General features: G+C 40.1%; 1 protein-coding gene across 3 annotated transcripts; it reads right to left on the reverse strand.

Annotated features, from left to right (window-relative positions):
- Positions 1–1606: 1606 nt before the first annotated feature.
- LOC106594001 (zinc finger protein 664-like) lies at positions 1607–26155 on the reverse strand. Of its 3 annotated transcripts, XM_045711545.1 has the most exons (3): positions 25110–25647; positions 17003–17792; positions 3029–3923 (listed from the first exon to the last, which is right to left on the reverse strand). In XM_045711545.1, the coding sequence occupies exons 1-3, from the start codon at positions 25339–25341 to the stop codon at positions 3044–3046; spliced, it is 1902 nt and encodes a 633-aa protein (XP_045567501.1). In that variant the 5' UTR covers positions 25342–25647; the 3' UTR covers positions 3029–3043. The 3 variants fall into 3 exon arrangements, with proteins under 3 accessions (XP_045567500.1, XP_014040854.1, XP_045567501.1); XM_045711544.1 differs by lacking the exon at positions 17003–17792 and having other exon boundaries at positions 1607–4089; positions 25110–26155; XM_014185379.2 differs by lacking the exons at positions 17003–17792; positions 25110–25647 and adding an exon at positions 8156–8443 and having other exon boundaries at positions 1607–4089.
- Positions 26156–27966: the final 1811 nt, after the last annotated feature.

Here is a 27966-nt window from a genome sequence, read left to right on the forward strand (position 1 = left end):
TAAGGTCCAGGACAAGGTAGGCATTTGGGTTAGCAGTGTGGTTAAGGTTAGGGTTATTTAAGGTAAGTTCCGGGACAAGGTAGGCATTAGGGTTAGCAGTGTGGTAAAGGTTAGGGTTATTTAAGGTAAGGGTTAGTTAGGCATTAGGGTTAGCAGTGTGGTAAAGGTTAGGGTTATTTAAGGTAAGGGTTAGTTAGGCATTAGGGTTAGCAGTGTGGTAAAGGTTAGGGTTATTTAAGGTAAGGGTTAGTTAGGCATTAGGGTTAGCAGTGTGGTTAAGGTTAGGGTTATTTAAGGTAAGTTCCGGGACAAGGTAGGCATTAGGGTTAGCAGTGTGGTAAAGGTTAGGGTTATTTAAGGTAAGGGTTAGTTAGGCATTAGGGTTAGCAGTGTGGTTAAGGTTAGGGTTATTTAAGGTAAGTTCCGGGACAAGGTAGGCATTAGGGTTAGCAGTGTGGTAAAGGTTAGGGTTATTTAAGGTAAGGGTTAGTTAGGCATTAGGGTTAGCAGTGTGGTAAAGGTTAGGGTTATTTAAGGTAAGGGTTAGTTAGGCATTAGGGTTAGCAGTGTGGTTAAGGTTAGGGTTATTTAAGGTAAGTTCCGGGACAAGGTAGGCATTAGGGTTAGCAGTGTGGTAAAGGTTAGGGTTATTTAAGGTAAGGGTTAGTTAGGCATTAGGGTTAGCAGTGTGGTTAAGGTTATAGATTTTATGACTGTGGTATTAACTTGAACCTCTTGAGGAGAAAGTAATCAGATTATGTTACTGAGTTTGGGGAATCCAAGTTACTTTACTGATGACACTTTTAGATAGGTTACTAGTAACTAACGGATTACATTTAGAAAGTAACCTACCCAGCCCTGGATACAGTATATAGGTCTCTCCATGGGTGGGAGATGGACATTTAAGATGATCAACACTCTCTTTATATTACTGACTTGTTGACTGATCAGCCTTCCTCTCCTCTGAAGACCCGGTGAGGGTGGAGCTCAGTCTGAGAGCTGTTGAGGGACTGGTTAGGAAGAACACTTCTACAGCCAGAGGTAAGAGGTCACACATTTCTCCTGTCTTATCTGGTGTCCTGTGTGAATTTAAGTATGCTCCCTCTAATTCTTCCATCTCTCTCTCTCTCTTTCGGAGGACCTGAGCCCTAATCCCGACGTATGGTCCTATCTGGCCTGATCTCCTGGCTGTCCCCAGTCCACCTGGGCTCCTGGCTGCTGATCCAGTTTCAACTGTTCTTCCTGCGGCTATGGAACCCTGACCTGTTCACCGGACAAGCTACCTTGTCCCGGACCTGCTTATTTGACCTGCTTATTTGTTTGTTTCAGTTTTCAGTAGTTGAATCCTTTGACGTATTGTACAAAATGTACTGGAGTGGTTGAAAAGTAATACTAAACTTACATAACATGCACAATTTTGACATAGCGGGAGATATACTGGACTTATACTGTCTTTCATAGTAAGATTCACCAAGATATGTGTTGCTTTTGCAAATATTTGTTCATTGGTTTAGCAAGAGTCTGTTGATTGGTCAGTCATTGGGTTCATTTGTTTTGCAATATGTTCAAATCAAGCTTTATTTATATAGAACATTTCAGACATGGATTCAACGCAATGTGCTTTACAGGAAAAAAATGAAAATTGAAATATTTACTACACAACAAACATAAGAGGGAAAAAAAGAATGAATAACAAAAAAATGTAAGACTAATGAGCATTCTAAGGAAAGGCCATTGGTTAAAACAGTAAGATCAGGATGTAATGACTCCTGGCACAAACTTGATTTACTACATTGTACAAAAATTGTAAGTTAGTTGCATAAATAATTATGATTACTAAATGTTACATTACATTTATGGAATATGAAATATCAAAACTAAATGTACACCCCTTTGGTAATATGTTTTGGCAATAATTGATAAAGACAATTAGCAATTGAATGTTGTAAAGAAATACTGTGTGTGTAAATATTGGGAGTGATGTAAAATTGTTCCTAAACCAATTTTCTGTACTGCAAGTACGTTAAAATTAGGTTGATCCAATGGAGTCGTTGAAACGACTTGAAAAATAAGTCTATTCAACGTTCAACCAAAAGCGACTGACGTTGTTAAATAGTCGTCTTTTCAAAGACATGAAAAAATACTTATTTTCCAAGACCTAAAAAAATCTATTTTCAACTTTCACTTTCAACCTAAACCGAATGTAGATTGGAAGTTGGCATAGTCTTCTTTTCAATTACATTTTGCAAGGTGGGATAGCCCCAATGTCAAAACAGTTTTAACGTGTCCAAATCAATAACCAATATGCAGAAACCGTTTGTGATATATTGAAAAACTAAACATAACATGTACTATCGACACAATCATATTACTTGTATTTTTTAAAACACCTTATAAACTGCACAAACACCAAACACACTTGTTATACAAGTAGCAATAAATCACGGATATAGATTAGTTGGGAAATCAGGTTGTACTGTTGAAACTAATGCAACTAAAAATGGAAACGGGAGATATCTTTTTCCTCACTGGTTAGAGGACAATCTGCAGAAAACAGTCAGCTACCTTTTGGAGTGATGCATTTACATGTAGGGGTCCCTAGAATGAAGAGAAATGCAACACTTATTTGTCATCACTCATATCGATATCACGTTGAAATCAATTGCGAGAGAGGGGAGAGATGAGGTTGCACATCCCGCTCAAACACCACACAGAATCTGGGAATAATGTGTACATCACTGGTTAGAGCACAACTTGTAGAAAACAGCTAGCTACATTTTGAATTGTTGCATTTTCATTCAAGTGGGTCGCAAATGCAACTTTTTTGTGTTAGACACTTTTTGTTAAATCACATAAATAGTACTCTTCCATTTCAGAGCCTGGATTTTCCCCCTGAGGCTAATATCCATATCATGTTGAAATCAATAGAACAGGGGGCAAACGTTTAGGGTTCTACATTGTGACATCATTAAAATACTCCTACTACAATGTTAAAACATTCTACATTGTGACATTATTTCATTGATATCATGAAGCAACTCCTTCAGGTATGTATTTTCTGATGTTTAATCAGAGATCTTTTACCAGAGTATCTCTTCCCACAATGATCACAGCTATGAGGTTTCTCTCCTGTGTGTGTTCTCTGGTGTATAGTCAGATGGCTAGACGTAACAAAACTCTTCCCACATTGATCACAGCTGTAAGGTTTCTCTCCTGTGTGTATTCTCTGGTGTGATTGTAATGTATATAATTTTGAAAAGGTCTTCCCACAGTCAGAGCAGCTATAAGGTTTCTCTCCAGTGTGAATTCTCTGGTGTGATTGCAATGTAGATGATTTTGAAAAGGTCTTCCCACAGTCAGAGCAGCAATAAGGTTTCTCTCCAGTGTGAATTCTCTGGTGTGTTTTCAGGCTGCTTGTATCATTAAAACTCTTCCCACAGAGATCACAGTTATAAGGTTTTTCTCCAGTGTGAATTCTCTGGTGTGTTTTCAGGCTGCTTGTGTTATTACAACTCTTCCCACATTGATAACAGCTATAAGGTTTCTCTCCAGTGTGAATTCTCTGGTGCACTTTCAGTGAATCTGATCTTGAGTAACTCTTTCCACAGTCAAAGCAGTGATGAGGTTTCTCTCCTGTGTGTGTTCTCTGGTGTATAGTCAAATGGCTAGATGAAGAAAAACTCTTCCCACATTGATCACAGCTATAGGGTTTCTCTGCGGTGTGTATTCTCTGGTGTGCTTTCAGATTACTTGTACGAGTAAAACTCTTCCCACATTGATCACAGCTATAAGGTTTCTCTCCTGTATGGATTCTAAAATGTTTTTTAAGGTCTGCTGAAGAGGTGAATCTCTTCCCACAGTCAGTACAGCAGTGAGAATTCTCTCCAGTGTGTATTCTCAGGTGAAGTTGTAATGAATCTGATCTTGAGTAACTCTTCCCACAGTCAGAGCAGCAGTGAGATTTCTTCCCTGTGAGTCTCTGCCGGTGTTTTTTGAGACGTTCTGATGTGGAGAGACTCTTCTCTGTCTCTTCAGCTTCATGATGTTGTTGAGGCTCCCCAGAGGATCCACGATAGTCCCGTCTCTCTCCTGTGTGAACACCAAAGTCAGACAGATGGTTAAAGGCCACAACAGCAGAAATCCACTGTATCTTTCAGCTAAAAGGTGATGCCCATGATGTTGTACAACAATTTACGACTGTAATGAATGTTTACAAGCTTTTATAAACTTATTTGACAATTGTCTTAATATGACAGTCAGTGATCAACAACAGTTATATTAAGTCATATTCTTTCACTTTTGTAGTAAAATGTATGATTCTAGGCTAGAATATAGGCACCTTTCTGTGTTTGCTAAAGGGAAGGAGGGTGATGTGCACGCATGGTTGCAGAAACTCTAACTGCTAATACAGAAACCATTAGTTAAGGATGTAGTAAATCTGCATGGAGCAATTCATTTTTTGCCATCGTCTCAAATCAACTGCTAGCAAAGCTCGCCAAAGATAATTTTACCAGTTGAAGTGTTTTTTACGTATAAACTTAAAAAACACTTCAACTGGTAAAATTATCTTTGGCGAGCTTTGCTACTAGTTTGTCAATGAGCATTAGCATTCAAGCTAACAAGTGCTGCATCCAAAATAGGTATTTTGCAACTATCAAAACCGAATATTATCTTAGCGACTGTTCAAGCAATAATCAAAACAATTGTAAGCATTTTGAGAACCCCAAAAAGTGTTTTTGTTTAGAAGTATAAACCTGGTAAATCTAGACTGTTGAATGGTCCCAGATGGTGAACAGTTTATTTAGTAATAACCTGGTAAATCTAGACTGTTGAATGGTCCCTGATGGTGAACAGTTTATTTAGTAATAACCTGGTAAATCTAGACTGTTGAATGGTCCCAGATGGTGAACAGTTTATTTAGTAATAACCTGGTAAATCTAGACTGTTGAATGGTCCCAGATGGTGAACAGTTTATTTAGTAATAACCTGGTAAATCTAGACTGTTGAATGGTCCCAGATGGTGAACAGTTTATTTAGTAATAACCTGGTAAATCTAGACTGTTGAATGGTCCCAGATGGTGAACAGTTTATTTAGTAATAACCTGGTAAATCTAGACTGTTGAATGGTCCGAGATGGTGAACAGTTTATTTAGTAATAACCTGGTAAATCTAGACTGTTGAATGGTCCCAGATGGTGAACAGTTTATTTAGTAATAACCTGGTAAATCTAGACTGTTGAATGGTCCCAGATGGTGAACAGTTTATTTAGTAATAACCTGGTAAATCTAAACTGTTGAATGGTCCCAGATGGTGAACAGCAGTTGTTTTCCGTGGCTGTTGTACATGTTTATGACGTGACTTTAGTTTTAAACTAATACTATACTGTATATGAGTCTTTCTATTAATAAAGAGGACAATGTGGGACATTGGGATCACATTTCTAAATGACTGGAAACAAAAACACATTTCATGCAGTTCCACATGTGAACTTACAGGGACAGAAGACTTTATACACTGAGTGCACAAAACATTAGGAACACCTGCTCTTTCCATGACAGATTGACCAGGATAAAGATATGATCCTTATTGATGTTATTTGCTAAATCCAGTCCAATCAGTGTAGATGAAGGGGAGGAGACAGGTTAACCGCCTACAGCTGAAAAGGAATTAGCATAATACAAAACCCACCATTTACAAGTAGGCCGTCATTGTAAATAAGAAAAGTTCTTAACTGACTTTTAAATAAATATATATAAAAATGTGTCTGTTTAGGCTGCAGTGAAAGGTGGTAGAGATACATCGGTGTTTGTCAGACCATGAGACATACTGAAAATTAGAGGTCGACCGATTAATCGGAATGGCCGATTAATTAGGGCCGATTTCAAGTTTTCATGACAATCGGAAATCGGTATTTTTGGACGCCGATTTGGCCGATTTTTTAAGACCTTTATTTAACTAGGCAAGTCAGTTAAGAACACATTCTTATTTTCAATGACGGCCTAGGAACAGTGGGTTAACTGCCTTGTTCAGGGGCAAAAAGACAGATTTTTACCTTGTCAGCTCTGGGATTCAGTCTTGCAACCTTACGGTTAACTAGTCCAATGCTCTAACCACCTGCTTTACATTGCACTCCACGAGGTTACGCGAATGCAGTAAGAATTCCAAGGTAAGTCGCTAGCTAGCATTAAACTTATCTTATAAAAAACAATCAATCAATCATAATCACTAGTTAACTACACATGGTTGATGATATTACTAGTTTATCTAGCCTGTCCTGCGTTGCATATAATCGCTTAGGTACACGTTGCTCCAACCATAAACATCAATGCCTTTCTTAAAATCGATACACAAGTATATATTTTTAAACCTGCATATTTAGTTAATATTGCCTGCTAACATGAATTTCTTTTAACTATATTATTAAACCTGCATATTTAGCTAAATGAAATCCAGGTTAGCAGGCAATATTAACCAGGTGAAATTGTGGCATTTTGCGTTCATTGCACGCAGTCAGGGTATATGCAACAGTTTGGGTAATTTGTCAGAATTTTACGTAATTATGACATAACACTGAAGGTTGTGCAATGTAACGTTTTGTTTTCGAGATGATAGTTTCCGGATTCAACCATATTAATGACCTAAGGCTCGTGTTTCTGTGTGTTATTATGTTATAATTAAGTCTATGATTTGATAGAGCAGTCTGACTGAGCGATGGTAGGCACCAGCAGGCTCGTAAGCGTTCATTCAAAATAGTATTTTCGTGCGTTTTGCCAGCAGCCCTTCGAATGCAATTGGCTGTTTATGACTTCAAGCCTGTCAACTCCCAAGATTAGGCTGGTGTAACCGATGTGAAATGGCTAGCTAGTTAGCTGGGTGCGCGCTAATAGCGTTTCAAACGTCACTCGCTCTGAGACTTGGAGTAGTTTTTTCCCTTCCTCTACGTGGGTAACGCTGCTTCGAGGGTGGCTGTTGTCAATGTGTTCCTGGTTCGAGCCCAGGTAGGAGCGAGGAGAGGGACGGAAGCTATACTGTTATACTGGCAATACTAAAGTGCCTATAAGAACATCCAATAGTCAAAGGTATATGAAATACAAATCGTATAGAGAGAAATAGTCCTATAATTCCTATAATAACTACAACCTAAAACTTCTTACCTGGGAATATTGAAGACTCATGTTAAAAGGAACCACTAGCTTTCATATGTTCTCATGTTCTGAGCAAGGAACTTAAACATTAGCTTTTTTACATGGCACATATTGCACTTTTACTTTCTTCTCCAACACTTTGTTTTTGCATTATTTAAATCAAATTGAACATGTTTCATTATTTATTTGAGGCTAAATAGATTTTTTTGATGTATTATATTAAGTTAAAATAAGTGTTCATTCAGTATTGTTGTAATTGTCATTATTACAAATAAATAAATAAATACCGGCTGATTAATCGGTATCGGCTTTTTTGGTCCTCCAATAATCGGTATCGGTGTTGAAAAATCATAATCGGCCGACCTCTACTGAAAATCAGTCTTCTCACGAAAACATCTGAACAGTTTGGGCTACACACTAATATGATCCCTCTGTGGAAAGGTAAGTCTCTAACCAACACGTACATGTGGACGCCCAAAACAAGTCTCAGGGCTGACATTGTGTTGCTGTTTAAATCCTAGGTTGCCCCACATCAATCAATCTGCAGTTGAAACAATAACAAAGCTGTCATTCTGCCACTGTTTTGGTAAACAGCTGAGGGATGGGGGCTGGAGAAATGTAACTTCTCTCAAATTCATAGAAAAAGCGATTGAAGCAACCTTAATCCAAAACCTAGAGACCTCGTCAAGAAGTTAAGACATCTTGGCATAACAGTTATAAGGTGTTGACTTAACAGTCGCTCAAATTCATAGACAGACCTATGGAGGCAAGGACTGACCATCCATGATATCAACATTATAGTTTTAACCATGTTGAGGATATACAGTGTTGGTTTACATTGTTTATAAACATTGGAGTAAAAAAAGCTTATTTGGGGTTCTTCAAGGATCAATGGCTATAAATAAATAATTTAAAAGTACAAATATGGATGTAGCATTGCATCCCTTTAACACCACACATCAGTTCAACAACTGCAGAGTTTGTGCCTCTGTATTTAAGACAGTACTTACTAGTGTTAATCAGGGAACGGTTTCTCAAAACAATTTCACGGCTAAGTTCAACGTTAGAACCATTGGACGCCTTAAGTTGCCTTTGGGAAACCGGGCTCAGATATCCAGTTTCCTCCTCTTCTTCCTCCTCCTTTTTCAATGTGACAGCCATCTCCTCCACTCCAAAAACGGAATCCTCTTTCTCTTCCTCCTCTTCTTTTACAGTAAAATCCTCCTCCTCTTTCACTCTGAACGCGTCTTCCTCTTCTTTCACTGTAACGTCTTTCTCTTCTTCTTTCACGGTAACAGCTTCACCCTCTACTTGTTTTTGTATTGTAACAGCCTCCTCTTCCTCCTCCTCTTTCACCCTGAACGCGACTTTCTCATCTTTCACTGTAACGTCTTTCTCTTCTTCTTTCACGGTAACAGCTTCACCCTCTACTTGTTTTTGTATTGTAACTGCCTCCTCTTCCTCATCTTCTTTCACCAGAGCTTCTTTCTCCGTCCAGCAGGCCTCCCCTTCTTTAGCAGGAGGAGAGTAGCTTAGTGAACTCATTGTCGGAGATGTTAGCTCGCTAGGCTAATGCTAACTTAACCAGCCAGCTAGCTGACCAATAACAACGTAAATGTGACAGTAAATGGTATTACTAACTAGACGACAGAAGTGGGCTTAAAACACAGTGGGTAATATACACTAAAGCGTCTAAAGAGCTTTATTAGTTCGGCTATGTTGTCTAGCAAGCTACCGAGGTGGCTGACTAACTGTTGTTGCTGTTGAAAGAAGCGTTCCGTCCACTACATTATACGTCACACCAACAGCATTGCCTTAAATTCCCAGACCGCCATCTGCTGACTGGAGTGGGTAACGCAACTGTGTAAAATGTATATTTTATTTTCAGACAAAAGGTTAAAGGGAAAGGGCGACACCGAGTCAGTTGTACAACTGAATGCATTCAACTGAAATATGTTTTCCGCATTTAACACAACCCCTCTGAATCAGAGAGATCGGGGGCTGCCATAAAGAGTAGGAAGCAAAACTCAATGTAACAACACAGTGTGGTTAAAGATTTAGTAAATTCATTTTAGTCACGATCTGGTTACCTATAAGTACAAAGAGTTATTTTTGCTTTATTACATATTTATTAACTTATTTCCGGATATCGTCCCACAATGCAGTATTTCTCTACTTCACCTGGTTAAATAAAGGTGAAAAAAAAAATAAAAAATACACAAAAATATGGATCTAGTCTGTGCTACCGAGTTCATATGCTCGCAGAGACGCTGTTTATAGCTGGGAGGGCCAAGATGGCTGCTCACCATAATTAAAAAAAAATAAAAGTAGTTTCCAGTCATTCCTATCATTGGTTTTATTTGTTCAGGATATGAAGAACTTCCCTGTGATTGGAATGATAACTGGATAATTTATTTTGGCTTGTCCATGCGAAGTCTTCACAGAAAGAGAAAGGAATATACTAGCCGTTCTGTTGCTAAGCAACAAGAGATGAACGTGCTTGTTAAAGACAACTGCTTTCGCTATGCTTGCCCTATATGGAAAATCTCACACTTTCGACAGCTGTTGAAGATTATGAGTTCCCCTCTTTAGCGGTTACTCCGTGCAAACTTCCAGTTTCCAAGAAAACAACATGCACTTCGTGGCTACCCTCTCATTACTCATCAACGCCATTGAGAAAATGGTAGGCGTAAACACCATGGTAATCGAAGGCTGGAAAAAGACTGGAGTTTGCATGTAGTATAATCAAGGATGTGAAAATGAAAGTGCATAAAGTTGAAAAAAGTGTGGAAAAGGTGGAACCATAGACATCTCACTGATCTGGAACAATACACAAGAAGATGGATGCTAAGACTCTATGGTGTGCACGAGGTGGAGAATGAGGATGTGAGGCTTGAGGCTATCCGCATCTGCCAATAAGTTATGCCTGCAGAGAAAAACAAAGTTGCTGATACCATTGACATTGTGCATTGCCTCGGCAAGAAGGAACAGCAAAACGCCAGATTCTACAGGGATGCTGTCTGGAAAGCTGCTAGGGAAAAAAACGCATTCCTTCAGAGCCATGGTCTGCGTTTCGCTGAGCATCTCAGCCCGGAGGACATAGAGAAGAGGAACAATTTGTGGCCAACGAACAAGAAAGCACGACATCAGGGAAAGGCTGCCTACTTTGTCGGAGGACAAGGCTTTTGTTCTGAATTCAATATTCCTCCTACAACCTCAACAGCAGGACCAGATTTATACTCTCAGCCATGGTATTCAAAACATTTTGTACTGACTACCTAACCATCGTTGGGTGACTATTTTTTGGACTACTCAGGTACCTCAATCATTTAGTAGCTTTTTGGAGCGCCTCTTCAACCTTAGGCAAACTCGAAGTGGGCAGTCATGTGCCTTTTACTGTGCCTTTTACTGAAGACTGGCCACTCTACGATAAAGATTAGTGGAGTGCTGCAGAGATGGTTGTCCTTCTGGAAGGTTCTCCCATCTCCATAAACAAACTCTGGAGCTCTGTCAGAGTGACCATTGGGTTCTTGGTCACCTCCCTGACCAAGGCCCTTTCCACCCAATTGCTCAGTTTGGCCAGGCGGCCAGCTCTAGGAAGAGTCTTGGTGGTTCCATACTTCTTGTAGAGTGGAGACAATTATGGGAGTGGCTGGGCTGACTCGGGGAGTAACGTCAACACGATGTAATGCGATGATGAAGGCTCTAGCCGGTAGCCGGGAGGTCCTAGCGCAGTGGCGGTCAGGAGAATAGCGGCGGTAACGGTGCTCCCGCGGCGGTGACTCAGGCCGGGTATGACCTCCTGACCTCTTTCCTCTCATAGAGCCTCGTAGTCCCTCTGTAGCTTCCAACTGGAGAGGGTGTGGTCGCTCCATGACCTCTGAGGAGGCCTGGAGCAGGGAGTGTAGTAGTCTCTTAGATGAGATCGGGTTGTAAGGCCTTGCAGCTCATCTTCCTCAGGTGCATGACGGCTTCGTGGGGCGGTGTGGGCTGAGGTGGTTGGTGACCAGTGGCTCGTGGTGAGATCAACTAACTCCTCTTCAGGGTACCTAAACATCTCAAATGTAGCAGGTCAGAATCCAGCGATACGAAGGACCATAAAAAAAACTGTTGGAGCTGGTCTGAGTGGTTGGCTTCTGAGCCCTCACCCGCAATTAACTTATGCTCACTACAATGTTGTCTGGTTAGAACAACATGTTGAGGCCCATTACTGTAATTTGGTCACCAACACACACACATGCGGACACAGCTGCTTCCATTGAAGGGTTTAATATTGGTGTGTGGTATTCCTAGGGACGCACAACACTTTAGCGTGGCTCAGTTGGTAGAGCATGGTGTTTGCAACACCAGGGTTGTGGGTTCGATTCCCACGTGGGACCAGTATGGGGAAAAAATGTATGAAATGTATGCATTCACTACTGTAAGTCGCTCTGGATAAGAGCATCTGCTAAATGACTAAAATGTAAATGTAATGTAGTAAGGAAACAGCATGTGAATGGTCCATCAGCATCAAACAGTTATTTTCTCTAGACTGCAAAACACCCTCTAACGCCCGGAGTGTGTCCCCGAGCCCTGATTGGTTGGAATAAATCAGTAACCGTGATGGAGTTTCCTTCCACTAAGGCTACAACTTAATATTTCACCTCAGTAACCGTGACAGAGTTTCCTTCCACTAAGGCTTCAGTTTAATCCTTCACCTCAGTAACTGTATTGCAACTCACTACACCCAAAAGGTGCCAGAAGAGCTCTCTTGTGACATAAACAGACAGTCATGCAGCGAACCTCAAAAATACAGAGTTGACTCTTCCCACTGGGCACACAGTGGTTGAATCAATGTTATTTACATGTGATTTCATTAAAACTACATTCAATCAAATGTTGTTTTTCTTCACCTTTACACACCAGACAGTATCAATCAAACTCCTTTTCAACCTATGTTCTTTGTTAACTAGTCTGAGTCTGGGGCCGCCTCTAGGGGTGGCATGGATTCCCCAGATAGAATTTGTATTTGTGCCCCCCCTCCTCCCCTAGTTTTGTTTCCCATAAACAATGGAATCAGAATCAGAGAATGGAATCAGACATTTCTCATGTGTGATATTATTAAGGCACTTTTAATTCTAACTAAATAATAATACAGAATCAAAATGTGTACCAATAAGTAAATATGCTTTTAATTGATCTAAATGTTGATAATACGATCTGTATGCTCTATTGATGTCTGATCTGAGTTTTGATTGATTATACCTAAGAATTCCTATCGGGGCGCTCGGGGCTTCCCAGCTCATTCATTAGTGACTTGAAGCCGTAGCTATATCTCCTTGTCATTTATTTCCATATATCTTCCTTTTAGGTATGAACGCGATTTCAAATGTATTTGTTCATGTCAGAATGTTACAGATGTTACTGTGTGTTATTTAGTCAGTAGCAAACATGTTTAAAACAATGTAAAATGTGTTATTTGTATGTTTAGACAACTTGGAAATGAGCCATTAGCCGTTTTGCTAGCTACCTTGCTAAAAGGCTGCTCACCGACTTCGTGCCCGACAGAGACCGTATGCTCAGCTCCTGTGTGTGTGGGTGAATGGGAGCAATGGAAAACTGAATGTTGTTGTAATCTAAAAATGAAAACAAGGTTATACATGTTGTCTTTGTTATTAGGATGGTTATACATTAAAAAGAGGGACAATAAACATGTATTAATTGAGCCATTGTAATGTATAATGAGACAATACTGGTTTATTGAACAATTGTAACAGCTATGTAACTTGAGAGAAGATATTTTGTGCATTTGTGAAACATTCTCTGTGGGATTTATTTGTATATTTCCACCTTTCAGGGGTATAACAGAGGCAAGTCTGGTGGGGTAAGTATGTTGTCAGAGCTATATGTAAGTTGATTATACAGACAATTTGTATATTTCCACACAATATTTCTCACAAAAAAGAAGAATTGATGTAGTTATTCTCTCGTCAATCTTCAACCAGGAAAGACTGGCATGCATGTTGTTTGTTCTGTATGTGCAGTTAAGGGCAAGGCGCTGCTCTGTTTTGAGCCAGCTGCAGCTTTGCTGGATCTTTCTTTGCTTCATTTGCCCATATTAACATATCACCTGACCATATTACCATATCACCTGACCATATTAAATGACCATATTACCATATCACTTGACCATATTACCATATCCCCTGACCATATTACCATATTACCTGACCATATTACCATATCACCTGACCATATTACCATATCACCTGACCATATTACATGACCATATTACCATATCACCTGACCATATTACCATATCACCTGACCATATTACCATATTACCTGACCATATTACCATATCACCTGACCATATTACCTGAACATATCACCTGACCATATTACCATATCACCTGACCATATTACCTGACCATATTACCATATCTCCTGACCATATTACCATATCACCTGACCATATTACAGGACCATATTACCATATCACCTGACCATATCACCTGACCATATTCCCATATCACCTGACCATATTACCTGACCATATTACCATATGACCTGTCCATATTACCTGACCATATCACCTGACCATATTACCATATCACCTGACCATATTACCATATCACCTGACCATATTACCTGACCATATTACCATATCACCTGACCATATTACCATATTACCTGACCATATTACCATATCACCTGACCATATTACCATATCACCCCACCATATCTCCTGACCATATTACTATATCACCTGACCATATTACCATATAACCTGACCATATTACCATATCACCTGACCATATTACCGGAGAGTAATCAAGACAGGACAAGACCAGAGCCCGAACAACTGGTACAGTTCATTTGTGTCAAAAATGCAGAACATCTTTTTTATAACAGATATACCCCTCCCCATCTTCACAACAACTCAGTCAATATGACTTGACCATGGTAATTGAGTGTCCAATGTTATACCTAGGAGTTTAGCTTCCTCAACTTGCTCAATGCTCACAACCTTTATACACAACTCCAGTTGAGGTTTAGGTCTTAAGAATATGTTTTGAACCAAATACATCAGCTTTTACAGTAGTTTTAGATGCATTTAAGACCAGTTTATTACCCATTCTGATACTGACTGTAACTCCTTATTTAGAATGTCAGTGAGGTCACAGACTTTGGGTGCTGCCATATAGAGCATGGAATCATAAATAGTCATTCTAGCTTTGTGGTGTCATCATTTATTTAAAAAAATAGAGAAGTGTAACGGCCCAAGGGAACTGCCCTGAGGGATACCGCACTGTACATATCTGATGTTAAAGACGTTTCCATTGAAGAACATTCTCTGGGTTCTATTGGACAAATAACTCTCTGCAACCATGTGGTGGCATGTGATGTATCGCCATAGCAAGTGAATTTCTTCAATAACAATTTATGATCAATAACATCAAAGGGCTGCACATAAACTATCATCTTATTATCCATTTCTTTTAACCAGTCATCAGTCATCTGAGTCAGTGCAGTACAAGTTGAGTGCCCTTCTCTATATGCATGCTGAAAGTCAGTAGATAACTTGTTCTCTGAAAAATAGCATTGCATTTGGTCAAACAAAAATTCTCTCAATCAGTTTACTAAGAACAGGCAGCAAACTGATTGAACAACTGTTAGGGCCTATTTTTAGGAAGTGGAATGACTTTTGCTTTCTTCCACGCCCTGTGTGGACACACTCCTTTAGGCTTTGGTTAAAGATGTAGCAAATAGGGGTGACAATACAGTCTGCTACCATTCTCCATAGTTTCCCATCCAAGTTGTCTATACCTGGTGGTAATACAGTCTGCTACCATTCTCCATAGTTTCCCAGTTGTCTATACCTGGTGGTAATACAATCTGCTACCATTCTCCATAGTTTCCCATCAAGGTTGTCTTTACCTGGTGGTAATACAGTCTGCTACCATTCTCCATAGTTTCCCATCCAGGTTGTCTATACCTGGTGGTAATACAGTCTGCTACCATTCTCCATAGTTTCCCATCCAGGTTGTCTATACCTGGTGGTAATACAGTCTGCTACCATTCTCCATAGTTTCCCATCCAGGTTGTCCATACCTGCTGGTAATACAGTCTGCTACCATTCTCCATAGTTTCCCATCAAGGTTGTCTATACCTGGTGGTAATACAGTCTGCTACCATTCTCCATAGTTTCCCATCCAGGTTGTCCATACCTGCTGGTAATACAGTCTGCTACCATTCTCCATAGTTTCCCATCCAGGTTGTCTATACCTGGTGGCTCATCATTATTGGTGGTTAACAATAGTTTTCCACGTCTCCCACACAGACTTGACCAAATTTAAAACAGCAATCCTTCTCTTTCATTATTTGATCTTTTATACAAAAAAATATTATGGTTCACTGTTCAATGTTGTCATTTCACTTGTGAGTTTTTCCACTTTTGAAGTGAAATAGCCATTGAAATGATTGGCAATATCACAAAGTTTTGTTATAAATGACCCATCAACTTCAATGAACGATGGAGAATAATTGTGTTTTCTGCCCATGATACCATTTAAGGTACTCCAAAGTGTTTTTTTATTGTTTGGAATTTATCTTGGTTTGGTAATATAATTTATTGTTCTTTTTGTTAAGTTCACTCACAGCATTTCTAAATTGACAGTATGTTAACCAATCAGCTGAGCAGCCTGACTTGTTTGCCACCTCTTTTGTGTATTTATGTATTTATATAACAAGGCGTCTGGGGGGGGCGTAGCAAATTGATGAGGAAGTGTGTGGCGTTACGCATGCAAATAGCGTGCATATGAGAACCAATCAAAAAGTAGCTCAAAGTAAATAAGAATTGTGTGTGTGTGATGTGGGGCTGAAGCTACTGACCTGGAAGTTGATGGAAAATACATTTAATTTCCAGACAAAGGTTTTTAAATTTAATTTAACTAAATAGCTAACAATAATGTATTGAGACGTACAAAGAGAAGCAAGTGTTGATTGATTAGTGAAGATTTTAATGAGTGAGAATAAAATTTAAAAAAATGTAACATCTACCACAGATCTGCATTTAAGGCAATTTCTTATTCAGTCATTCAAACAAACAGATATCATCAAAATAAACAACTAGCTCTATACTACTCCTACATGGTGTAACAATACATAGATGTATATAATGAACTGACTAGCTCTATACTGCTCCTACATCTAACAATACATTGATGTATGTATATAATGAATGATCACTAATGGCGTTCCACATTTTACTTATATTCAGAAAAAAATGTTTGCATTAATCAAATGTGTTTTACAATCAGCACATGTGTTTTCTCTGCCATGGTGGAATAATACTGATGGGAACATTGATGAAGTACACCACATGGTCAACAGTATGTGGACACCACTTCAAATGAGTGGATTTTGCTATTTCAGCTACACCCTTTGCATTTACATTACATTTACGTCATTTAGCAGACGCTCTTATCCAGAGCGACTTAGAAATTGGTGCATTCACCTTATGATATCCAGTGGAACAACCACTTTACAATAGTAGATCTTTGCTCACAGGTGTATAAAATACGAGTAGACATTATTTGGGTATGACTTTAACAGAATATGAACTTTGAAAAGTTAGATTTCCACTAGGCAATTACTTTAAAATAACATTAACCGGTTCCCAAGCTTTCAAAATAACGGTTCTGTTCTTGAACAGTGGAGATCACTTTCGTTATCGGTTCTGTTTCTGTTCCTCAAATGTTTTGCTCTTTTCCGGTTTCAGGTTCTGTTCCCTGAACCGGTTCCAACTCCTGTTCCTCACTGGGCGCATTGGAAAGAGTGTGTGTATTCTCTCATGCCTTTTCAGGTTCCCTAACCGTGTAAAATCCTTTCCACACAGAGAGCAATGGTAAGATGTCTCCCCTGTATGTGTCTTTTCATGCTCCTTCAGGTTCCCTAACTGTGTAAAGCTCTTTCCACACTGCGAGCACTGGAAAGGCTTTTCTCCTGTGTGTGTTTTCTCATGCATATTCAGGTTCCCTAACAGGGTAAAACCTTTTCCACACTGGGAGCATTGGAAAGGTCTCTCTCCTGTGTGTATTCTTTTATGTTCCTTCAGATGCCCTAACCGTGTGAAACCTTTTCCACACTGGGAACATTGGAAAGGTTTCTCTCCTGTGTGTATTCTTTTATGCACTTTTAGGCTCCCTAACTTGGTGAAATCCTTTCCACACAGAGAGCAATGGTAAGAGTTCTCCCCTGTGTGTGTCCTTTCATGCTCCTTCAGGTTCCTTAACTTGGTAAAACCTTTTCCACACTGGGAGCATTGGAAAGGCTTCTCTCCTGTGTGTGTTCTCTCATGCTTTTTCAGGTTCCCTAATCGTGTAAAGCCCTTTCCACACTGGGAGCATTGGAAAGGCTTCTCTCCTGTGTGTATTCTCTCATGCCTTTTCAGGGTCCCTAACTGGGTAAAACTCTTTCCACACTGGGAGCATTGGAAAGGCTTCTCTCCTGTGTGTATTTTCTCATGCCTTTTCAGCTTATATAACCACTTAAAATTCTTATTACACTGGGAGCAGTGGTGTGGTCTCGCTGGTTTGGGCGTCTCTGGGTCTTGTTTCCCTGAAGTACCCTTTCCACTGTCAGAGTGAGAGTCTGGTCTCTCGCCTGCCAAAGACAACCATAATATTTGGTTAAAAACAGAGAGACTTAAATTAAATCTCCACATGATAAAACAGTCTTCCTATGAGGTAACTGCAAAATACACAGGCAATGAAAATATTGATCGGGGAACTAGTTGCTGAGGAAAGTGGCTGTTGTAAAAAATAGAGTTTTTAACAGTAAAACAACAACAGTATGTGCAGGAGGGGATAAAAGATGGGCTTGTCGAGTAACCCCGCCCCCCTCTAATGGTGATAAATCACACAGATTCAGCAGTGTGGACAAACAAAAACTACACGCAGAACAGATAAAGGAATAGAACATCTAAACAGAGTCAAGCTACTGAGGGTGTAGAACATTAACTAATAACCAGTGGTCACAGTTTATAGAACATTAACTAATAGAACTAATAACCGGTGGCCACAGTTTATAGAACATTAACTAATAACCGGTGGCCAGAGTTTATAGAACAGTAACTAATAGAACTAATAACCGGTGGTCAGAGTTTAGAGAACATTAACTAATAGAACTAATAACTGGTGGCCACAGTTTATAGAACATTAACTAATAACCAGTGGTCACAGTTTATAGAACATTAACTAATAGAACTAATAACCGGTGGCCACAGTTTATAGAACATTAACTAATAACCGGTGGCCAGAGTTTATAGAACAGTAACTAATAGAACTAATAACCGGTGGTCAGAGTTTATAGAACAGTAACTAATAGAACTAATAACCGGTGGCCACAGTTTATAGAACATTAACTAATAGAACTAATAACCAGTGGTCACAGTTTATAGAACATTAACTAATAGAACTAATAACTGGTGGTCAGAGTTTATAGAACAGTAACTAATAGAACTAATAACTGGTGGCCACAGTTTATAGAACATTAACTAATAACCGGTGGCCACAGTTTATAGAACATTAACTAATAGAACTAATAACCGGTGGCCACAGTTTATAGAACATTAACTAATAGAACTAATAACCGGTGGCCACAGTTTATAGAACATTAACTAATAGAACTAATAACTGGTGGCCACAGTTTATAGAACATTAACTAATAACCGGTGGCCAGAGTTTATAGAACATTAACTAATAGAACTAATAACCGGTGGCCACAGTTTATAGAACATTAACTAATAACCGGTGGCCAGAGTTTATAGAACATTAACTAATAGAACTAATAACTGGTGGTCAGAGTTTATAGAACATTAACTAATAGAACTAATAACTGGTGGCCACAGTTTATAGAACATTAACTAATAACCAGTGGTCACAGTTTATAGAACATTAACTAATAGAACTAATAACCGGTGGCCACAGTTTATAGAACATTAACTAATAACCGGTGGCCAGAGTTTATAGAACAGTAACTAAAAGAACTAATAACCGGTGGTCAGAGTTTATAGAACAGTAACTAATAGAACTAATAACCGGTGGCCACAGTTTATAGAACATTAACTAATAACCGGTGGCCAGAGTTTATAGAACAGTAACTAATAGAACTAATAACCGGTGGCCACAGTTTATAGAACAGTAACTAATAGAACTAATAACCGGTGGCCACAGTTTATAGAACATTAACTAATAGAACTAATAACCGGTGGCCACAGTTTATAGAACATTAACTAATAGAACTAATAACCAGTGGCCACAGTTTATAGAACATTAACTAATAACCGGTGGCCAGAGTTTATAGAACATTAACTAATAACCGGTGGCCAGAGTTTATAGAACATTAACTAATAGCACTAATAACCGGTGGCCACAGTTTATAGAACATTAACTAATAGAACTAATAACCGGTGGCCACAGTTTATAGAACATTAACTAATAGAACTAATAACTGGTGGCCACAGTTTATAGAACATTAACTAATAACCGGTGGCCAGAGTTTATAGAACATTAACTAATAGAACTAATAACCGGTGGCCACAGTTTATAGAACATTAACTAATAGAACTAATAACTGGTGGCCACAGTTTATAGAACATTAACTAATAGAACTAATAACTGGTGGCCACAGTTTATAGAACATTAACTAATAACCGGTGGCCAGAGTTTATAGAACATTAACTAATAGCACTAATTACCGGTGGCCACAGTTTATAGAACAGTACCTAACAGAACTAATAACCAGTGGTCAGAGTTTAAAGATGTTATATATATTTTTTTTAATTTCACCTTTATTTAACCAGGTAGGCCAGTTGAGAACAAGTTCTCATTTACAACTGCGACCTGGCCAAGACAAATCAAAGCAGTGCGACAAAAAACAACACAGAGTTACACATGGAGTAAACAAAAGTACAGTCGATAACGCAATAGAAAAATCTATATACAGTATCATATACACAATCATATCAGTCCGTCTTACCTAAAAACTATATAATATATATATGTATCATACACATTCATATCAGTCCATCTTACATTTTATATATATATATAGTTTTTAGGTAAGACGGACTGATATGATTGTTTATATACACACATTATATATATATATATATATATATATATATATATATATATATACACATATATACACACACACATATATATATATATACACACATACATATATACATATACATACATACATACATACATACATACATACATACATACATACATACATACATGCACACACACATACATATACATACACATAGTTTTTAGATATCATATAAATAATCATATCAGTCCGTCTTACCTAAAAACCATATAACATAATACACACTACCAGTCAAAAGTTTTACAACACCTACTCATTCAAGGGTTTCTCTTTATTTTTACTATTTTCTACATTGTAGAATAATAGTGAAGACATCAAAACTATGAAATAACATGTATGAAATCATGTAGTAACCAAAAAAGTGTTAAACAAATCAAAATATATTTTATTTTAGTTTCTTCAAATAGCCACCCTTTGCCTTGATGACAGCTTTGCACACTCTTGGCATTCTCTCAACCAGCTTGACCTGGAATGCTTTTCCAACAGTCTTGAAGGAGTTCCCACATACGCTGAGCACTTGTTGGCTGCTTTTCCTTCAACTCTTTCAGTCCAACTCATCCCAAACCATCTCGGTTTGGATGAGGTCAGGGGATTGTGGAGGCCAGGTCTTCTAATGCAGCACTCCATCACTCTCCTTCTTGGTAAAATTGCCCTTACACAGCCTGGAGGTGTGTTGGGTCATTGTCCTGTTGAAAAACAAATTATAGTCCCACTAAGCCCAAACCAGATGGGATGGCGTATCACTGCAGAATGCTGAGGTAGCCATGTTGGTTAGGTGTGCCTTGAATTCTAAATAAATCACAGACAGTGTCACCAGCAAAGCACCCCAACACCATAACACTTCCTCCTTCATGCTTTACTGTGGGAAATACACATGCGGAGATCATGCATTCACCCACACCGCATCTCACAAATACACGGCGGTTGGAACCAAAAATGTCAAATTTGGAATCCAGACCAAAGGACAAATTTCCACCAGTCTAATGTCCATTTCTCGTGTTTCTTGGCCCAAGTAAGTCTCTTCTTCTTATTGGTGTCCTTTAGTAGTGGTGTCTTTGCAGCAATTCGACCATGAAGGCCTGATTTCACGCAGTCTCCTCTGAACAGTTGATGTTGAGATGTGTCTGTTACTTGAACTCTGTGAAGCATTTATTTGGGCTGCAATTTCTGAGGCTAGTAACTCTAATGAACTTATCCTTTGCAGCAGAGGTAACTCTGGGTCTTCCATTCCTGTGACGGTCCTCATAAGAGCCAGTTTCATCATAGCGTTTGATGGTTTTTGCGACTGCACTTGAAAAAACTTTCAAAGTTCTTGAAATTTTCCGTATTGACTGACCCTCATGTCTAAAAGTGGACAGTCGTTTCTCTTTGCTTATTTGAGCTGTTCTTGACATAATATGGACTTGGTCTTTTACCAAATAGGGCTATATTCTGTATACCACCCCTACCTTGTCACAACACAACTGATTGGCTCAAACGCATTGAGGAAAGGAATTCCACAAATGAACTTTTAAGACGGCACACCTGTTAATTGAAATGTATTCCAGGTGACTACCTCATGAAGCTGGCTGAGAGAATGCCAAGAGTGTGCAATGCTGTCATCAAGGCAAAGGCTGGCTGTTTGAAGAATCTCAAATATAAAATATATTTAGATTTGTTTTAACACTTTTTTGGTTACAACATGATTCCATGTGTTATTTCATAGTTTTGATGTCTTCACTATTATTCTACAATGTAGAAAATTGTAAAAATAAAGAAAAACCCTGGAATGAGTAGGTGTTCTAAAACTTTTGACCGTTAGTGTATATGTATCATATCAGTCTGTCTTACCTAAAAACCATATATATATATATATATATATATATATATATATATATATATAATACATACATACATACACACACACACAATCATGGACACTCTTACTGACAGTTGTGGCTGCTAAGCGTGATGTATTGTTATCTCTACCTTCTTGCTCTTTGTGCTGTTGTCTGTGCCCAATAATGTTTGTACCATGTTTTGTGCTTCTACCATGTTGTTGTCATGTTGTGTTGCTACCATGCTGTCATGCTACCATGTCATCTTAGATTTCTCTTTATGTAGTGTTGTCTCTCTTGTCGTGATGTGTGTTTACTCCTATATTTTTATTTCATTTATGTTTAATCCCAGCCCCCATCCCCACAGGAAGCCTTTTGCCTTCTGGTCAGCCCTTATTGTAATTAAGAATTTGTTCTTAACTGACTTGTCTAGATACATACAGATTGAAATATAATTATATCTTTTTTATTTAATCATGTCAGTCTGTCTTACCTTAACTAAAAACCATATAACAATTTTATATGTAAAGCTTCAAATCATGTTTAAAAAATAATAATTTTGCTTTCATGGGATGTCGAAGTGTAGAGACTGATCAAAGCACCATAGAAAATAAGGGAGATTATGTTACGTCTAGTCTGTGAGACCAGGCTGTAAACCGAGGTAGTTGTGATCAATATGATGAATCCTGTTTTCACAACATTTAAGAACCGGGTGATAGAAAACAGTGTGAATGTAATAATGACAAGGGACTTATTCAGGAGTAATTTAGCTAACTGGTAGCGTTTTCATTTGACTTAGAAAGAGTAGGACCACAACGATTTCAATTGATTGTAGCAATATACCTGAGAACACAGCGTTTAAGTCAGTCAGTACTCTCAAGTCAGACTGAGACATTCACTTAATGTCCTGGAAATCAATCTTCTTCCCATCAATAAATGCAAAAGGACAGCTGAAAGATTCTCTCTTCCCGAGCCTTTCTTTATTGTTTTGAGAGACGGGGTTCCATCCCCCCAGGTAGATGGCCTGGTGTAGGATCCTTTAGGGTCAAAGTAGTGGGTTGGCCTGGTGTAGGATCCTTTAGGGTCAAAGTAGTGGGATGGCCTGGTGTAGGATCCTTTAGGGCTAAAGTAGTGGGATGGCCTGGTGTAGGATCCTTTAGGGTCAAAGTAGTGGGATGGCCTGGTGTAGGATCCTTTAGGGCCAAAGTAGTGGGATGGCCTGGTGTAGGATCCTTTAGGGTCAAAGTAGTGGGATGGCCTGGTGTAGGATCCTTTAGGGCTAAAGTAGTGGGATGGCCTGGTGTAGGATCCTTTAGGGTCAAAGTAGTGGGATGGCCTGGTGTAGGATCCTTTAGGGCCAAAGTAGTGGGATGGCCTGGTGTAGGATCCTTTAGGGTCAAAGTAGTGGGTTGGCCTGGTGTAGGATCCTTTAGGGCCAAAGTAGTGGGATGGCCTGGTGTAGGATCCTTTAGGGTCAAAGTAGTGGGATGGCCTGGTGTAGGATCCTTTAGGGCCAAAGTAGTGGGTTGGCCTGGTGTAGGATCCTTTAGGGCCAAAGTAGTGGGATGGCCTGGTGTAGGATCCTTTAGGGCCAAAGTAGTGGGATGGCCTGGTGTAGGATCCTTTAGGGCTAAAGTAGTGGGATGGCCTGGTGTAGGATCCTTTAGGGTCAAAGTAGTGGGATGGCCTGGTGTAGGATCCTTTAGGGCTAAAGTAGTGAGATGGCCTGGTGTAGGATCCTTTAGGGCCAAAGTAGTGGGATGGCCTGGTGTAGGATCCTTTAGGGCCAAAGTAGTGGGATGGCCTGGTGTAGGATCCTTCAGGGCCAAAGTAGTGGGATGGCCTGGTGTAGGATCCTTTAGGGCCAAAGTAGTGGGATGGCCTGGTGTAGGATCCTTTAGGGCCAAAGTAGTGGGATGGCCTGGTGTAGGATCCTTTAGGGCCAAAGTGGTGGGATGGCCTGGTGTAGGATCCTTCAGGGGGGAGTGACCAAAATGTGCAAAACCACACTGACCTGTGAAAGGCATCAATACAGCTTCTTCATGTGAAAAGTCACATGAAGAAGAAGAAGGGTTGACATAGCAAGACTTGGCTCTGATTATAAAAAGAAGATATGGGCGTTTTTATAATCCCAAAGCCTAGGACCAAGAGGCATGGAGAGGCAGCCTTTAGTTACTATACCCCAGCCTCTGGAATAGCCTGTCAGAGAACCTGAGGGGGACCAAGAGGCATGGAGAGGCAGCCTTTAGTTACTATACCCCAGCCTCTGGAATAGCCTGTCAGAGAACCTGAGGGGGACCAAGAGGCATGGAGAGGCAGCCTTTAGTTACTATACCCCCAGCCTCTGGAATAGCCTGTCAGAGAACCTGAGGGGGACCAAGAGGCATGGAGAGGCAGCCTTTAGTTACTATACCCCCAGCCTCTGGGATAGTCAGTCAGAGAACCTGAGGGGGACCAAGAGGCATGGAGAGGCAGCCTTTAGTTACTATACCCCCAGCCTCTGGAATAGTCAGTCAGAGAACCTGAGGGGGACCAAGAGGCATGGAGAGGCAGCCTTTAGTTACTATACCCCCAGCCTCTGGAATAGCCTGTCAGAGAACCTGAGGGGGACCAAGAGGCATGGAGAGGCAGCCTTTAGTTACTATACCCCCAGCCTCTGGAATAGCCAGTCAGAGAACCTGAGGGGGACCAAAACTGTGAACATATTTAAAAGAGATCTTAAAACACCTTTTTAGCTTTGCTTTTCCTTTAAAGTAGTTGCGTTTTTATTGTTACTCTTTTTTTTTATCCTCTGTTTGTTGTGTAGTAAATATATTTTTTCATTCGTTTTTATTTCCTGTAATGCACTGTTGCATTCCATGTCTGAAATGTGCTGCATAATAAATATTGATTTGATAGTGGGAGTGTAAATGTTACTGTGTGACGTTGCCCTTTAGTTCAACAACTGCATTGTGCTTCTGTTTTAAGACAGTAAGTAACTTACTGGGCTTAATCAGATGTCCAATATCCTCCTCTTCCTCTTCTTCCAATATGACAGTTATCTCTCCCTCCTCTTTCTCTTCCTTCACTGAAACATCCTCATCCTCTACTTTTGTTACTGTGACATCCTCCTCTTCCTTCTCCTCTTTCACAACAACGTTCAGCCACAGACCCTCTTTCTCCGTCCAGCAGATCTCCTCTTCTTTAGCAGGAGGAGAGTAGCTTAGTGAACTCATGGTCGGGGATGTTAGCTAACAGTTAGCTAGCTGTTAGCTAGCTAGGCTAGTGAACTTAACCAGCCAGCTACGTTAGCTGACTAATAACAACAACGTAAATATGAAATTAAATGGGATAACTAGCTAGACGACAGAAGTATGTTTAAAACACAGTGGGTAATATACACGAACGCGTCTAAAGAGCTGCAATGTTTCAGCTAGCAAGCTACCGAAGTGGCTGACCACTGTCATTTAACTATAAAATAACATGGCTGTCTAGCTGGGTTGTCACTAGTTACCACAGCCACAAAGTCAACATTGGCTGTCGTAAACATGTATGAAAACAAACATGTTATTTTTTTTCTTAATTTAAGGTTAGGGTTAGCAATGTGGTTAAGGTTAGGTTTAAAAATCACATTTTAATAAGAGAAGTTGTAGAATTGAGCGAGGTTTAGCCATAATTATGACTTTGTGACTGTGGTAACTAGTGACGACCGACTAGCTGTTGTTGTTTAAAGAAGAGTCCAGTTCACCACACGTCACATTCTGGCAGACTTGCCTGAAAGACCCACAGCGCCCTCTGCTGATTGGAGTGGGAAACGCAGTTGAGGGAATGTTTTATTTTATAACAAAAAGTTTAAACAATTTCAATGATTGGTTTTATTTTATTTCCAAGAATAATATTATATCACATTATATGAAAGGAACCTCCAAGTTCAAATTGATCATTTGAAACATTTAGGCTGTATCTGCTAAATATCATCCTATATTCCTCTCTCTGTCTCTCTCTCCCTCTGTCTTTGAGCTTTTCTCTCCCTCTCTATTTGACCCTCTCTCTCTCTCTTTGACCCTCTCTCTCAATTCAATTCACTTTATTGACATGGCAAGTTCATTATTACTTACATTGTCAAAGTATACATATAGAAAATATATAAATAATAACAACACATTAAAGCAATGGTAGTAGACCAGTGTCAACATGACTGAAGACACATTACATAGTATGAAAGACAAAACAAAACAAGATGGGAAATATTATCGACATTACATTGCACTTTTCACTGGCTGTCCTTCAGGTTGTGGCAGGATTTGACCCTCTCTCTCCCTCTCTCTCTCTGACCCGCTCTATCACTCTCCCTTTGACCCTCTCTCCTTGACCCTCTCTCTCTGGATAGAGAGGGTCAAAGAGAGAGGGAGGTAGAGGGAGAGAGAGGGAGGGAGAGGGTCAGAGAGAGAGGGAGGTAGAGGGAGAGAGAGAGAGAGAGGGAGAAAGGAGGTAGAGGGAGAAAGAGGGTCAGAGAGAGAGGGAGAGAGAGGGTCAGAGCGAGAGGGAGAGAGAGGGTCAGAGAGAGAGAGGGGGTCAGAGAGAGAGGGAGGGAGAGAGATGGTCAGAGAGAGAGGGGGAGAGAGAGGGTCAGAGAGAGAGGGAGGGAGAGGGTCAGAGAGAGAGGATAGAGTGGGTCAAAGAGAGAGAGAGAGAGAGAGAGGGGGTCAGAGAGAGAGGGAGGGAGAGGGTCAAAGGGAGAGGAAGGTAGAGGGTCAGAGAGAGAGGGTCAAAGAGAGAGGGGGAGAGAGGGTCAAAGAGAGAGGGGGATAGAGAGGGTCAGAGAGAGAGAGAGGGGGGGGTCAAAGAGACAGGGAGAGAGAGGGTCAAAGGGAGAGGAAAGTAGAGGGAGAGAGAGGGTCAGAGAGAGAGGATAGAGTGGGTCAAAGAGAGAGAGAGAGAGAGAGAGAGAGAGAGAGAGGGTCAAAGAGAGAGGGAGAGAGAGGGTCAGAGAGAGAGGGAGAGAGAGGGTCAAAGAGAGAGGGAGAGAGAGGGTCAGAGAGAGAGGGAGAAAGAGGGTCAAAGGGAGAGAAAGGTAGAGGGAGAGAGAGGGTGAAAGAGAGATGGGAGAGAGGGTCAGATAGAGAGGGTCAGAGAGAGAGGGAGAGAGAGGGATAGAGTGGGTAAGAGAGGGATAGAGATGGTCAAAGAGAGTGAGAGAGAGGGTCAGAGAGAGAGGGAGAGAGGGACAGAGAGAGGGAGAGAGGGTCAGAGAGAGATGGATAGAGTGGGTCAGAGAGAGAGAGAGAGAGAGGGGTCAAAGAGAGAAGGAGAGAGATGGTCAAAGAGAGAGGGTCAAAGTATGAGGGTCATATAATATTATTCTTGAAAACTATTAACTTTTTGTCTGAAAATAAAAAACATTCCCTCAACTGCGTTAAACTCTCCAGTCAGCAGATGGCGACGTGGGTCTTTCAGGCAAGTCTGCCACAGACTGACGTATTAGCAAAGATTGTTATAACTTAACCAAGATAGACCACAGCCCATCGTTTCAAACCGGAACAAATGATTCATAGTGGGCAGAACAAGCACGGAGGTGGACAGAGCCAAACACGAGCAACCAAGATCCTATTGGCCCATTCTAGCGTACATGCGCATATTTCCGTTATGGAACGCCAACTCCATGAAGGGAGCGTGTGCAATAACCCAATTCGCCATTGCCCTCCTTCTAAACAACGCCATTTTTTAAACCGTTGGCAAAGGGTAATGTCTACAAAACTTAGTCCACGCTGTTCGTAACATAAAACTGTATTGAGATCAAATGTTTAATCGATGAGAATATTAGCATAATGTCGGCCACAATCCATCTCGTTCCATATTTT

This window comes from Salmo salar, chromosome ssa02 (genome assembly GCF_905237065.1).
Source record: "Salmo salar chromosome ssa02, Ssal_v3.1, whole genome shotgun sequence".
NCBI lineage: Eukaryota > Metazoa > Chordata > Actinopteri > Salmoniformes > Salmonidae > Salmo > Salmo salar.